Source organism: Gorilla gorilla, chromosome 12, assembly GCF_029281585.2.
Source record: "Gorilla gorilla gorilla isolate KB3781 chromosome 12, NHGRI_mGorGor1-v2.1_pri, whole genome shotgun sequence".
NCBI lineage: Eukaryota > Metazoa > Chordata > Mammalia > Primates > Hominidae > Gorilla > Gorilla gorilla.
Window position 1 is genome coordinate 54,233,594 of NC_073236.2, and position 12,699 is coordinate 54,246,292.

A 12,699-nucleotide genomic window follows, 5' to 3' on the forward strand; every position below is an offset into this window, starting at 1 on the left:
CTTATATAAATTCTGCAGGTGAAGCAGGTTTAAGAACCACTGCACTCAATGATTTGGATGATAGGTACTATTTAGCATCTAGAACTGTTAGTCTGATGTATGTTTTACACGCTCGATCATCCCCTCAATAGACCCAGGAGCTAAGCGTCATTATGCCCTTTTTACCTCAGAAGTGGCTTGCCCAAATTTGCAGTCTGTAAGTGGTGTTGCAGACCAGCTGCAGGGCCAAGTGCTTTCCTCCATCTTTCCCAAGAGAGGAAGACGCTAATGCGCTCAGTGAAACTAACACGCTCTGTAAGGGGTAAAGCTCCACACAACTCAGGCTTATTCTGGTTTCTGTCAGTAGCCCTCACTTTACCCAGCAAGGAACTGCTTATTTTACACACTTGACCCTGAATTCCCCTTGCCACTCACACCTGAGTTTGAACTGCAGTTAAGTAGCCCAGGCAGAGGCTGCCCTGTTTCCACAGTCTTGGTGTGGCTTTATTTCCTTCTTCCATGCCTTTGCCCAATGATCTTTGCTATGGCCGTGAAGGCACTGCCTGCCTGGCCCTATATGGCCCTGTAGCTTTGAAAAGCCTGAATTCAGGCTGGACATGGTGGCTCACGCCTGCAATCCCAGCACTAAAGGCAAGAGAATTGCTTGAGCCCAGGAGTTCGAGACCAGCCTCGGCAACATAGACCCCGTCAAAAGAGGGAGGGAGGGAAGACACAGGAGAGACCCCGTCGAAAAAGGAAGGAAGGGAGGGAGGGAGATGGGAATACCAAGGAGTGCTTTAAGGTCCCCATCTCTTGCTGTCACTTCCCCCATCCGCAGTCTGATGTAAAGCTTGAGGTAGATAGAATGTGGAAAGAGAAATTGAGGAGTGGGAAGTGTTCAGAGGGGAAACCATTTATCTGAAGGTGAGAGCCTTATGAAAAATTTTTTGGGCCAGGCGCGGTGGCTCACGCCTGCAATCCTAGCACTTTGGAAGGCCAAGGCAGGTGGATCACCTGAGGTGAAGAGTTCAAGACCAGCTTGGCCAACATGGTGAAACCTTGTCTCTACTAAAAATACAAAAATTAGCCAGGTGTGATGGTGGGCACCTGTAATCCCAGCTACTTGGGAGGCTGAGGCAGGAGAATTGCTTGAACCCAGGAGGTGGAGGTTGCAGTGAGCTGAGATCGTGCCATTGCACTCCAGCCTGGGCAACAGAGCAAAAACTCTGTCTCAAAAAAAAAAAAAAAAAAAATTGGTGAAGTGCTTTCTTCTTTGTCATCGCATCTACAGTCTCATTGGTCCTCTAAGCATCCCCAAGATGACAGAAAAATAATAGATTTCATTCTCAGAGAAACAGGCTCAGATGGGGAGGACTGGTTCAAGGGTCTGCTTTGGGGGCCATTGTGTTGCATCCACACTCCCTGTCTGTGTCGGGTTGGATCAAGTAGGGAAGGGAGAGGAAGGCGCCATCTCCCAGGGGTGGAGTCCTTTGGGTGACGGGCTTTTTAAGCAGCCCTAGGGGTAGAGACAGATGGGATTAACCAACCTGGGGACCTTCACACACAGATACCAGCTTTTAATCAAACAGCAGTTTTTACTGAGCTCCAGGTGGGGCTGGCCCAGCATGGCCAGTACAGCAGGCTGCCCTCAAGGGCCAGTCTGTGGCATGACAGGAAATGCAGGGGTGCACATGTTGGGGCTGCCCTTTGGCACTCACTGGGGTGGGTCAAGGGAGAGCAAACACCAAGGTCCTCTGGAGACCAGAATCGGCCAGTGCAGCCATTTGGCTTCTCCTTCAAGACCAGCTGGGTCAGTTCCCAGGCCCTGAGGCAGTGCCTGCATCCTGGGTCCGTGGGGCACTACTGCTGTCACTGCTCTGAGGGAGAAAGACGACCAGCAGCACAATCAGGATGATGAGCAGGACACCAACCACCACCAGCCCCACGCAGATCCGGTAACGGATGTTCTCCCAGCACTTCTTCTGGGCCAGGTTCTGTGTAGTCTTGTTGAAGGTTGAGCTCTGCGGATACCCCCAGACACAAAGTGGGAGTTAGCTGGCACCCCCTTGGCCTGGGAGCCAGCTCCTCCCAACCCCATCTCAGTAAGGCTTAGTCTCCTCCTGCATCCTCCCCATCTTGTCTACTTTCTTTCTTTTTTTTTTTTTTTTTGTTTTTTTTTTGTTTTGTTTTGAGAAGGAGTCTCTCCCTGTCACCCAGGCTGGAGTACAGTGGCACAATCTCAGCTCACTGCAACCTCTGCCTCCCGGGTTCAAGCAATTCTCCTGTCTCAGCCTCCCTAGTAGCTGGGACTACAGGTGCACACCACTGCACCCGGCTAATTTTTGTATTTTTAGTTGAGATGGGGTTTCACCATACTGGCTAGGGTAGTCTCGAACTCCTGACCTTGTGATCTGCCCGCCTCGGCCTCCCAAAGTGTTGGGATTACAGGCGTGAGACACCGCGCCCGGCCTTGTCTGCTCTCTTTCTATACCACCTGCCGTGGAACCCTCCCAGCCTGACTCATCTCAAACACCGGTGTGGCCCTTGACTTTCAGCCCTAGTGTCTCACCCTCAGTTAACAATGCCAGTACTCAGGCTGGACACAGTGGCTCATGCCTGTAATCCCAGCACATTGGGAAGCCAAGGTGGGAGGATCTCTTGGATCTAGGAGTTCAAGACCAGCCTGGGCAACATGGTGAGACCTCATCTCTACAAAAAATCAAAAATTAGACAGGCATGGTGGTGCATGCTTGTAGTCCTAGCTCCTCAGGAGGCTGAGGCAGGAGGATCACTTAAGCCTGGGAGGTAGAGGCTGCAGCAAATATGATTGTGCCACTGTACTAGCCTGGGCGACAGAGTGAGACTCTGTCTCAAAGTAAAAAAGAAACAAAAAACAATACCAGTTTTCTACCTTTAGGAAGGTCCACAGCTTCAAACCAAGGCATTCTTATCTTGTGGGGTCTATCTGTTGCATGTCTAGGCTATGGGTGCCTGAGGAAACCCAGAGGCCCCACACTGGCCCTCAAGAAGGCCTCAACCCCACCAAGGAACTGGAGATCCTGAATACAGCCCAAGAGAGACTTTCCCAATCCTCTCCCCTCCCCTCCATGCTCCCCCAGGCCTCACACCATATCCAGGAGTTGGTCTGAACGCTGCTGCAGTTCGGCCAGCTTCACACCACGCTCCAGGACCTTGCCGAAGTTGTTACGCATAATTTCCGTCACCTCGTTCGCCTGCTGCTGGCACCGCTCCAACTCTATTCCTGCCTGGACACCAAGCCCTAGGTCAGGGCTGCATGAGGCCCCCACCTGGCCCTCATCTGCCCCTGAGATCTAGAAGCCTCCTTCTCCCCCTGTAGGTGGGTACAGCATGAGAGTAACAGCATCCTTTGTGTAAGGGTATGATGTGTGCGGAGTGAAGGTCTGGCCTTCGGGGTGAGTGCGGCACACCTTAGGTCTCACAGGCTCCTCCCCTTGCAAGTCAAGTCAGGGCCTAGGACCTAGGTAAGTCCCGGCTTCCAGCACCTCAGCTTCCTCTAAGCTGTCCCAAGGTGGGATCTTCCCAGGACCCCACCCTCCCACAAAGCTGATTCTTTTCTCACCTGCTCCAGAATGGCCTCTACCCAATCAATGCACAGCTGCCCTAAGGTTTCCCACTGACCTAAGAAGGCAGCAAAGAATGGGTAACCAAGCTACCTGGCTGGAACACACAGGGAGGAGACCTACCCTACAGGCTAGAAAGGTAATTTTGAAGCAGCACACATCATAGTCTCTACCTAACCCCTCTATCCCCAAACTGAGAATCTCAGATCTTCCTCCTTGGGCTTCTGACTGGTCAGGCCAGTTCTGCCTCCTGGCCTGATCCTGCTCCCTATATCACTGCTCCAACTTCCCTCTCCGTCTGGGAACCTCAGTGGTACCGGTCTCTGGCCTCCAGCCTTCCACTCAGCTGGGGTCCTCACTGGGGTCCAACTTACAGAGATGAGACTAACTCTTGGATTTCCCAGCCTGGGGGGCAGCTTTGCCTAACAGAAAACACCAGCTCATTTCAGAGGACTGGGAAGGGAGGTCTTGGATCCAAGCTGGGGAAGGTTGAAATGACAGGGGAGAGAGAAAGTCTGGGTCATGTGCAAGAAAGGCACTGGGCTTTGGGTGCACGTAACAGAGAGAGACACCAGGCAGGAGGCCCTCGTATAAGCCAGAAGCCTAGGAGCAGGGACATTTCAGGGAGATGAATACCAGTGGATTAGCAAACCACAGAAACTCCTTCCTCTTAGCCTAGTTCCCCACAGCCCATCCCTGTTCCCTTCTCCTCCTTACAAGAAGGGCAAGCTTCTTTTCCTGCCAGCCCACATCACCCATTGTCTACAACAGACATTTTGGCACTCGACTGAATTCCACTTAAAACCAGAAAACTTAAGTGTTAGAAGAGATCTGGTGGTCACAGAGGGCCACCTCCCACTCAGCCAAGAATCCTCCTCCAGGATCCTTGCAGCTGCTTGGTATACGGCCTCCAAGAATTCCCAGTGTATGAGTCCTATCTCCCCAGCTGGACCACAAACTCCCAGAGGGAGGGCAGGGAGCAGTGCCCTGCCTTTGTCCACCACCATCCCACCGGGAGGCCAGCACAGTGCTGACCATTGCAAGCAAGGACTCAGTGAGTGGGCCAATTACGATACAGCCTAACCAAAAGCAATTCTTATTCTCAAGAGATGTTCTCCCAGCATGTTTTTCTAGCCCTGCATGAGTTTCGAGGGGCAGGCATTTGAAACCCAAATAGGTCAATATTTACCCATGAGCTAGAAAAGCAACCTGCTTCAAGAGAGGTCAGGCAAACCACTGTAGGGGAGGGTGCGCTCACAGGCTGGAGGAAGCAGTAAGCAGGAAACACAGAGGAACAACGGAGAGAGCAGGGAAACTGCACTCTCACCTTTTCCTGAGTCAACCATCATCACTATTATTACTACTATAGCATTCAACAAGGCTCCATCATTCAATCCTTTGAACTTCCCCACATTCAAATACTCCAAGGCAGGCTGGGCGCAGTGGCTCACACCTGTAATCCCAGCACTTTGGGAGCCCCAGGCAGGCAGATCACTTGAGGCCAGGAGTTCGAGACCAGCCTGGCCAACATGGTGAAACCCTGTCTCTACTAAAAATACAAAAATTAGCCAGGCATGGTGGTGCATGCCTGTAATCCCAGCTACTTGGGAGGCTGAGATGGGAGAATCGCTTGAACCTGGGTGGCGGAGGTTGCAGTGAGCCGAGATCACATCACTGCACTCCAGCCTGGGCAACAGAGCAAGACTCCGTCTCAGCAAACAAAACAAAACAAAACAAAACAAAACACAAAATTAAATAGTCCAAAGCAAAACCTTGAGAATGGATAAAGACTCGAAAATAAGAGTCACTGCTAGAGACTGGGAAAATGCTGGATATTATCTTTTTATTTTCTATTCTAAATGCTACAGCTGTTGTTACCTTATTTTTCAACAAGGGGTGATATTTGGGTCACATTCTCCAAAGAGCTGGCTGTGCTTCCAGCTGTAATCTGGACCAGTCTCCCCCAATGCGAAGCCAGGCCTGCCTGGAGCCAAGATGGACCCAGGCCTAAAAGAACACATTCGCTCCAGGGAACACAGAGGCCTTAGACTCAAGTCTCGGGCCCTCCTTGGCCCCCACTCAACCAGAGGAAAAAGGACACTGACTATATACACAGGTCTCTGCTGGCACTGTGAGAAATAAAGCTCCAGGGACCCTGGAAGGAGGTAAGCAAGAGGACAAGGGCAACACTGCCTTACGTCACACTGTCACTCAGCATAATGTCTGCAGACAGCAGAGATGTGATAAACAGTTCCTGAATGAATGGTGCCTATATTTTTAAAGATGGGGTCTTGCTATGTTGCCCAGGATGGTCTTGAACTCCTGGGCTCAAGCAGTCCTCCCACCTCAGCTTCCCAAAGTGCTGGGATTATAGGCATGAGCCATCATGCCTAGCCTAATTGTGCCTATTCTTAAAGAGACCATTTTGCCCTGGGGAAAAGACACATGTAATACAATTAGAGAAGAGTAAAGAGTTACACTGTGTGATACAGCTAGTAAGTATCAGAGCTGCCACAGAGAGGGTGCCATGGGGGGGGGGGCGGTGGGTGACCCCTTGAAGGATGACATGGAGCGGGGACATTCTTGCACTGAGAGATAGGGATACACCCTGACAGTGAGGACCAGGCAGAGGATGGGAGGGATGGGGCAGGACAGAAGGCAGAAAAGCTCAGGTAGAGAAGACTGGCTCCAAGCGACTGATAAAACTTAAGAGCTAGTGTGGTTTTTGAGCCAAGGGTGACGGTGAAGAAGTGCTTCAGGATAATTTCTCTATTGGTGGTAGACAGGCACAGATAGAAGTAAGAAAATGGCAGAGAGGCCAGCCAGAGGGGTGGAGAAGTACCATCAGCAAGACTGCAAGGAGATGGCCACCAGGCAGGAGAGGGGTGACAAGCAGAGCGTGGAGAAAGGAAGAAGGGTGAGACAGGCATTTCTGAGACCCGAGGCCAGAAGCCTGCAGGGCTTGGAATTTTGAGCCATGGCGAGAGGGGAGCAGTTGTGTAATTGCCAGAGAGTGGCAGTTACACAGGAAATGTTCTTGACAGACTGTTGCCCCCTGTACAGAATATCCCCTCTATGACACTCAAACCTCTCAGGTTTTTCCGGGCTCAATCTCTTTGATTCCTCCTATGAAAACGCAGTTCTCAAAACCACACCATCTGGGCCAGGCACGGTGGCTCATGCCTGTAATCCCTGGACTTTGGGAGGCCAAGGTGGGCAGATCATGCCTCTACCAAGAAATACATAAATTAGCCAGGCAAAGTGGTGCCTGCCCGTAGTCCCAGCTACTGGGGAGGCTGAGGCAGGAGAATTGCTTGAACCTAGGAGGCAGAGGCTGCAGTGAGCCAAGATTGCGCACTGCACTCCAGCCTGGGCAAAGGAGTGAGACCCTGTCTCAAGAAAAAACAAAGAAACAAAAACAAAAAAACATCCCTATCCTAACTCTCCTTGTCTCCCCATCTCCTGTCTAGTATCCAAGAAACTGTTCTAACTGTCGTCAGATGAATGGGCGCAAGTACCGGTATAGCATTGCCTCCCTAAGTCAGCACTCAGCTCAGAGACTAGGAGCAGGGCTCTGCTTTGCACCCGTCTGTTGAAATCCTGCTTCTGCCACTCACCAGCTGAGTGACTGAGACTGAGGATATGACCTTTCTGACCTCCACTTCCTCTTCTGTAAAGTGCTGATAATAATGTTAGCTAAGGATTATGTGACTTATTGTAAATCAAAAGCTTAGCACAACGCCTGGCACATACTAAATGCTCAATAAATAAGAGCTATTATATTGATGTGGCCCACATTTCCCTAGCTCCTTTTTTTTTTTTAGCAGTCAGATCTCAAGAATTGTACAATATGGCCAGGTGTGGTGGCTCATGCCTGTAATCCCAGCACTTTGGGAGGCCGAGGCAGGTGGATCACAAGGTCAGGAGTCTGAGACCAGTCTGGCCAATATGGTGAAACCCTGTCTCTACTAAAAATACAAAAATTAGCCAGGCGTGGTGGCGGGCACCTGTAATCCCAGCTACTCGGGAGGCTGAGGCAGGAGGATCACTTAAACCTGAGAGGCAGAGGTTGCAGTGAACTAAGGGCCACTGCACTCCAGCCTGGGCGACAGAGCGAGATTCTGTCTCAAAAAAAAAAAAAAAAGAATTGTGTAATACAGGTGGTCAGTAAAACCTCTTCGTTTTATAAAATGCACAGCCAAGCAAGCTCTTCCCTATGGCAAACTTGTATACATAGTACACATAATTGTTTCTAACCTGTGGCTCAGAACTTTAAATGGGCTTTTGGTAACTTGGTAACTAGCATCTAGTTTATTTTCTTTCTTTTTCTTTTTTTTTTTTTTTTTGAGATGGTGTCTCGCTCTGTCGCCCAGGCTGGAGTGCAGTGGCGCGATCTCCACTCACTGCAAGCTCTGCCTCCTGGGTTCACGCCATTCTCCTGCCTCAGCCTCCAGGGTAGCTGGGACTACAGGCGCCTGCCACCACGCCCAGCTAATTTTTTGTATTTTTAGTAGAGACAGGGTTTCACCGTGTTAGCCAGGGTGGTCTCGAACTCCTGACCTCGTGATCCACCTGGCTTGGCCTCTCAAAGTGCTGGGATTACAGGCGTGAGCCACCGCGCCCGGCTGCATCTAGTTTATTTTCATCTGGCACGGCAGGCTGTTGAGGTTTTACATCTTGAGCGAGAATAACAGCCACCATCCAATGGGCACATACTCTGAGGTAGGCACTATGCTGCTTGCTGTTCATTTGCTCTGTCTCATTTAATCCTCACCCAACAACCCATTGAAGGCCATATTATTAACCCAGTTATTTTGTTTGTTTGTTTGTTTGTTTTTGTTTTGAGACAGCCTTACTCTGTCACCCAGGCTGGAGTGCAATGGCGCGATCTCAGCTCACTGCAACCTCCGCCTCCCAGGTTCAAGCGATTCTCCTGCCTCAACCTCCCGAGTAGTTGGGACTACAGGCGTGTGCCACCACACCTGGCTATTTTTTTATATTTTTAGTAGAGACGGGGTTTCACCATGTTTGCCAGGCTGCTCTTGAACTCTTGAACTCGTGATCTGCCCGCCTTGGCCTCCCAAAGTGCTGGGATTACAGATGTGAGCCACTGCGCCTGGCCTTTTCCCAGTTTTATAGGAAACTTTGGCTCAGAGGTGTTAAATCACCTGTCCAAGATCACAGAGCCAGTGAGTAGAAGATCTGGGAGTTGAACCAACACAGACTCCAGGCACCACATTTGTAACCCGTGTGCTAAATTAGATGCAGGTACGAGGAGGTCAGACACTTTAGCTGATTGGCTAAAGAATCTGGTTGATGCTACCAACCTAATTTGTGTGCATATGAGGGAGGCCCGTGGCTCAACACACACATTCTTTGGAGAGAGGATCATCTACAAGATTAATGAATTCAAGTAATTATTCATTCCATTTCCATCTTTCCCATCACTGCTTTGTTCCTGCTGTGTCCCCTATACTTGTCACCATGCTGGCATGAAGGACATTTCCAAGAAATCCTTGTTGGTTGAATGAGTCATAGAGAAGAAAAGTGAAAGGAAGAAGGACCAGGGAGGGAAAGGGGATGGGTGGAAGGAAGGGAAAGAGCTAAAGGGGCAAGAGTGAAAGAAGAAACAGGAAGAGGCTAGGAGATGGATGGGTGGAGGAGCGACCTCCCCAGCCTCTCCTCCACAGACTGCCTCAAATGTACCCGTGAGAATCCCCAGGTTTCCCAGTATCCTCCTCCCCCAATAAATTATCCTGCCTTCAGCCTTCACTTCAGGAGCTTCTCCCGAAGAGCTAAGGGCCGGCTGAAGCCCACCCCTACCCCTGCCTGACCCCTTGCCCTGCACACCCTTAAGTGGGCTCTGGGCTCTGCCCTATTCTCAGAGCCTTCCTCAGCTTCCTGGCCTGGCCTCAGAGCTCAGTGCTACCTTCCTGCCCCACTTCCTCTTCCTGCCTCCAAGTTCCCTGGAGATAAGGCCATCCAGGCATTGACCCCTAGCCAGGCCACATCCATCACACCTCTGTCAGTTTCTCCAAGGCAAAATCTTAAAGCACCAAGCCTACTTCCTGCCCAGTCCATCTTCCCAGGAGCCCTAGGGAAAGGGAGAAACTGGCACCAGCTGTTCCTGACATCTTCGCCTTGGAGATGGCAAGTGAGGACAGAGGCCACGATCTGCAGCAGGAGTGGGGATGACTCAACTCAGGAATGTGTCACTAGGTAGAGGTTAGCAGGGAGTCAGGCCTGTGCCATACACTGATAACTTCAGTGGAACTTTCAGAGTAAACATCTCCCTTTCTCTTTCTCTAGGGGAGGAGTTCGCCCTCCAACACCCTGCCATGGGGCTGGAATGGCCTCTGCCACCCCATCTGCTCAAGTTTCCAACTCCTGAGCCAGGCTTGGCTCCTCACAGCTGCGGAAAGGGCTGACGAGGTCGTTACATTTCCTACCACTTCTTAGCAGTGAGTTCTGAGTGCCAGGCGGGTCTCTGCCACTGTGGCTCCTTTAACCTCGCAAGGACCCAACAAGGCAGGTATTACTGACCCCACTTCACAGACGCGGAAAAGGAGGCTCAGGGAGGTTAAGTGACTTGTCCCGGGTCACAGAGCTGGGATCCCAGTCCGGAGTCCGACTCCAAAGTCGGTGCTCTTAACCGCTTTGCTTCAGGAGAATGGGGAGCCCGAGTCCCGCTCGCTCTGCGCGGTGCAGCCAGGACGGGGCTCACGCATTTCTCTCCCAGGCGGCGCGCAGGGAGTGGAGGGTCCGCCCCGTCCTGCTCCAGCAGTGGTCACCGCCTCAGGTCTGGCCCTCGTGGGCCCCAGGGGAGGCCCCAGCCCGCGGAATTTGGACTCCTCTCTCCCACCCCCGCCACTCGCCCTCTGCCCGTCGCAGGGCTGGCCGGCCCCGCCCGGGCCCTCACCATCGCTGCTGCCGCCGCCGCCTCGCCCGCTCCCGGCTTCTCTGCCTGCGGAGCGGCCGCAATGCCAGCGGCCCCGGAGGAAGAGCAGGGGCGGGGCGGGGCGGGCCGCCGAGCGAGGGCGGGGGGCGCGCCTTCCGCGAGTGGCGACAGAAACCAAGTCAAATCGAAAGCGATGGGCCACAGCGACCTGGGTCCGTAGAGTCGCCTCCCGGGCCCCAGGAGCCTGAATTCGGATGACACCTCTGCCTGGTGAACGGACACACCTCGGGGCCGGATCTGTGGAATGGGCACAGTGGAGTGAGCCCTGGAGTCTTCTAGCTCGAGTTTAGCTGAAGGGGCATCATTCATTCACTCAACAAACACCCTACGAGTGCCACGGTCAGGCACCATACTAGGTCCTGGAGACGCCATGAACAAGCCAGGCAGGGTCTTTATCACCCTGGTGAGTGCATCTCACCCAGAACCAAAAACAGGCACCCAAAAAGTTTTGAAACTAAAGACAAGTGGTGGTTGCACAACATTCTGAATACATGTCACTGATCTGTACACTTTAAAATAATAAACTGTACGTTGTGTGACTTTCACCTCTATTCAAAAAGAAAGCAGCCCCACATGGGCAAAGTACTAGCTCTAGCCTTTCTGTATGTCTTTCCTCACCATGAGGGCAAGTGCAGCTCTGTGCTGTCATGCACCCGCCATGCACTTGCTCCTCAGTCAGAGGATGGGGGAGGCTGGTGTATCTACTACCACTTCAGAGCCTTCCTGAGCCGAATCTACCCATCCTGTCCTCTCACTGCTACAGAGAAACCACCAGCTACCTGTTCTCCACTACTCCAAGCTGCCTGGGACATCTTAAAATAAGGTCCCTCGTGTTTTTTGTTGTTGTTTTTGTTGTTGTTGTTGTTTTGAGAGAGACAGGGTCTCACTATGTTGACCAGGCTGGTCTCGAACTCCTGGCCTCAAGCAGTTCTTCTGCCTCAGGCTTCCAAAGTGTTGGAATTACAGGTGTGAGCCACTGGGCCTGGTCCCTCAAATGAGGCCTCTCTTGACCAACAGAGTTGAAAGTTTCCCTCTCTGGGGCTGAGCCTCTGTGAATACAGAAGTCCCAGACCAAGAGGGTTTCACAGACCCTCACCCCCACCTTGGACAGCCTGGGTCCCAAGGCAGAAGCTTCACTTCAGTTCCTTACACCTTGAATCCAGGAGAGAGAGGATTAACATGTTGTAGCAAAGACTACCCCAAGCCTGGGCACAGTGGCTCACACTTGTAATCCCAGCACTTTGGGAGGCCAAGGTGGTAGGATTGCTTGAGCCCAGGAGTTTGAGACCAGCCTGGGCAACACAGTGAGACCATGTCTCTACAAAAAATACAAAAATTAGCCAGGTGTGGTAGCACACACCTGTGGTCCCAGCTACAAGGGAGGCTGAAGCAGGAAGATCTCTTAAGCCCAGGAGGTGGAGGTTGCAGTGAGCCATGATCACACCACTGCACTCCAGCCTGGGCAACAAAGTGGGATCCTATCTCTGAAAAAATAAAAATAAAAATATCACAAGGGTCTTTTCTGACCTTTCCTCCTCCCTCCCCAAATTTCAGAGCATGATTCTTCCAGAGCCTGACTTGCCAATCTAGTCCCAAACCCTGACTCTCAACCCTTCCCCTTCCTCCTGACAACAGGTTGTTTCCAATTCTGGAAAGCCTGTGGAGGAAACAGGAACAGAGATAGCAAGAACCCTCCCTGCAAACCGAGGCGGACTGGGCACTGGAAAAAGTGACAGTGATGGTGGAACCTGGTAGGGAGGAGGGGGGCCTGAAGACAGAAAGGCTTATTGTGCACAGAGGGGAAGAAGAGCCATTGGCCCTGTCCTGTGACACTGACTGACTGACTGTGCCCAGCCATGGGATGCCGAGGAGAGATGCTTGCCCCCTCAGGACAACTGAGACCCAGAGGCCTTGCTAAGTCCCAGAAGACAAGGACAGAGAAAAGACAAATAAAACATGCAGAAGCACAAGGAAAGGAATAGCAGTCCATTTCCTCCACCCCTTGGCTCTAGACTACAGGGTCGTTGAAGAGAGATGGCTCTGGTGGAAGAGGCAGGAGGATTTCAACCAGCTTCATGCCTCAGCTAACAATTCCAGAAGAAGAGTACTACAGGGCCATGGCAGGACCCAATGGGAACACTTAAAAATCTTGCATACCAC

At 51.8% G+C, this 12,699-nt stretch overlaps 1 protein-coding gene across 1 annotated transcript; it reads right to left on the reverse strand.

The window, feature by feature from the left end:
- Positions 1–1,554: 1,554 nt before the first annotated feature.
- Positions 1,555–10,646, reverse strand: VAMP5 (vesicle associated membrane protein 5). The gene is made up of 3 exons (XM_004029548.4): positions 10,501–10,646; positions 3,108–3,245; positions 1,555–2,000 (listed from the first exon to the last, which is right to left on the reverse strand). Exons 1-3 carry the CDS (start codon positions 10,501–10,503, stop codon positions 1,791–1,793), a joined length of 351 nt encoding a protein of 116 aa, XP_004029597.1. The 5' UTR covers positions 10,504–10,646; the 3' UTR covers positions 1,555–1,790.
- Between the last annotated feature and the right edge of the window lie 2,053 nt (positions 10,647–12,699).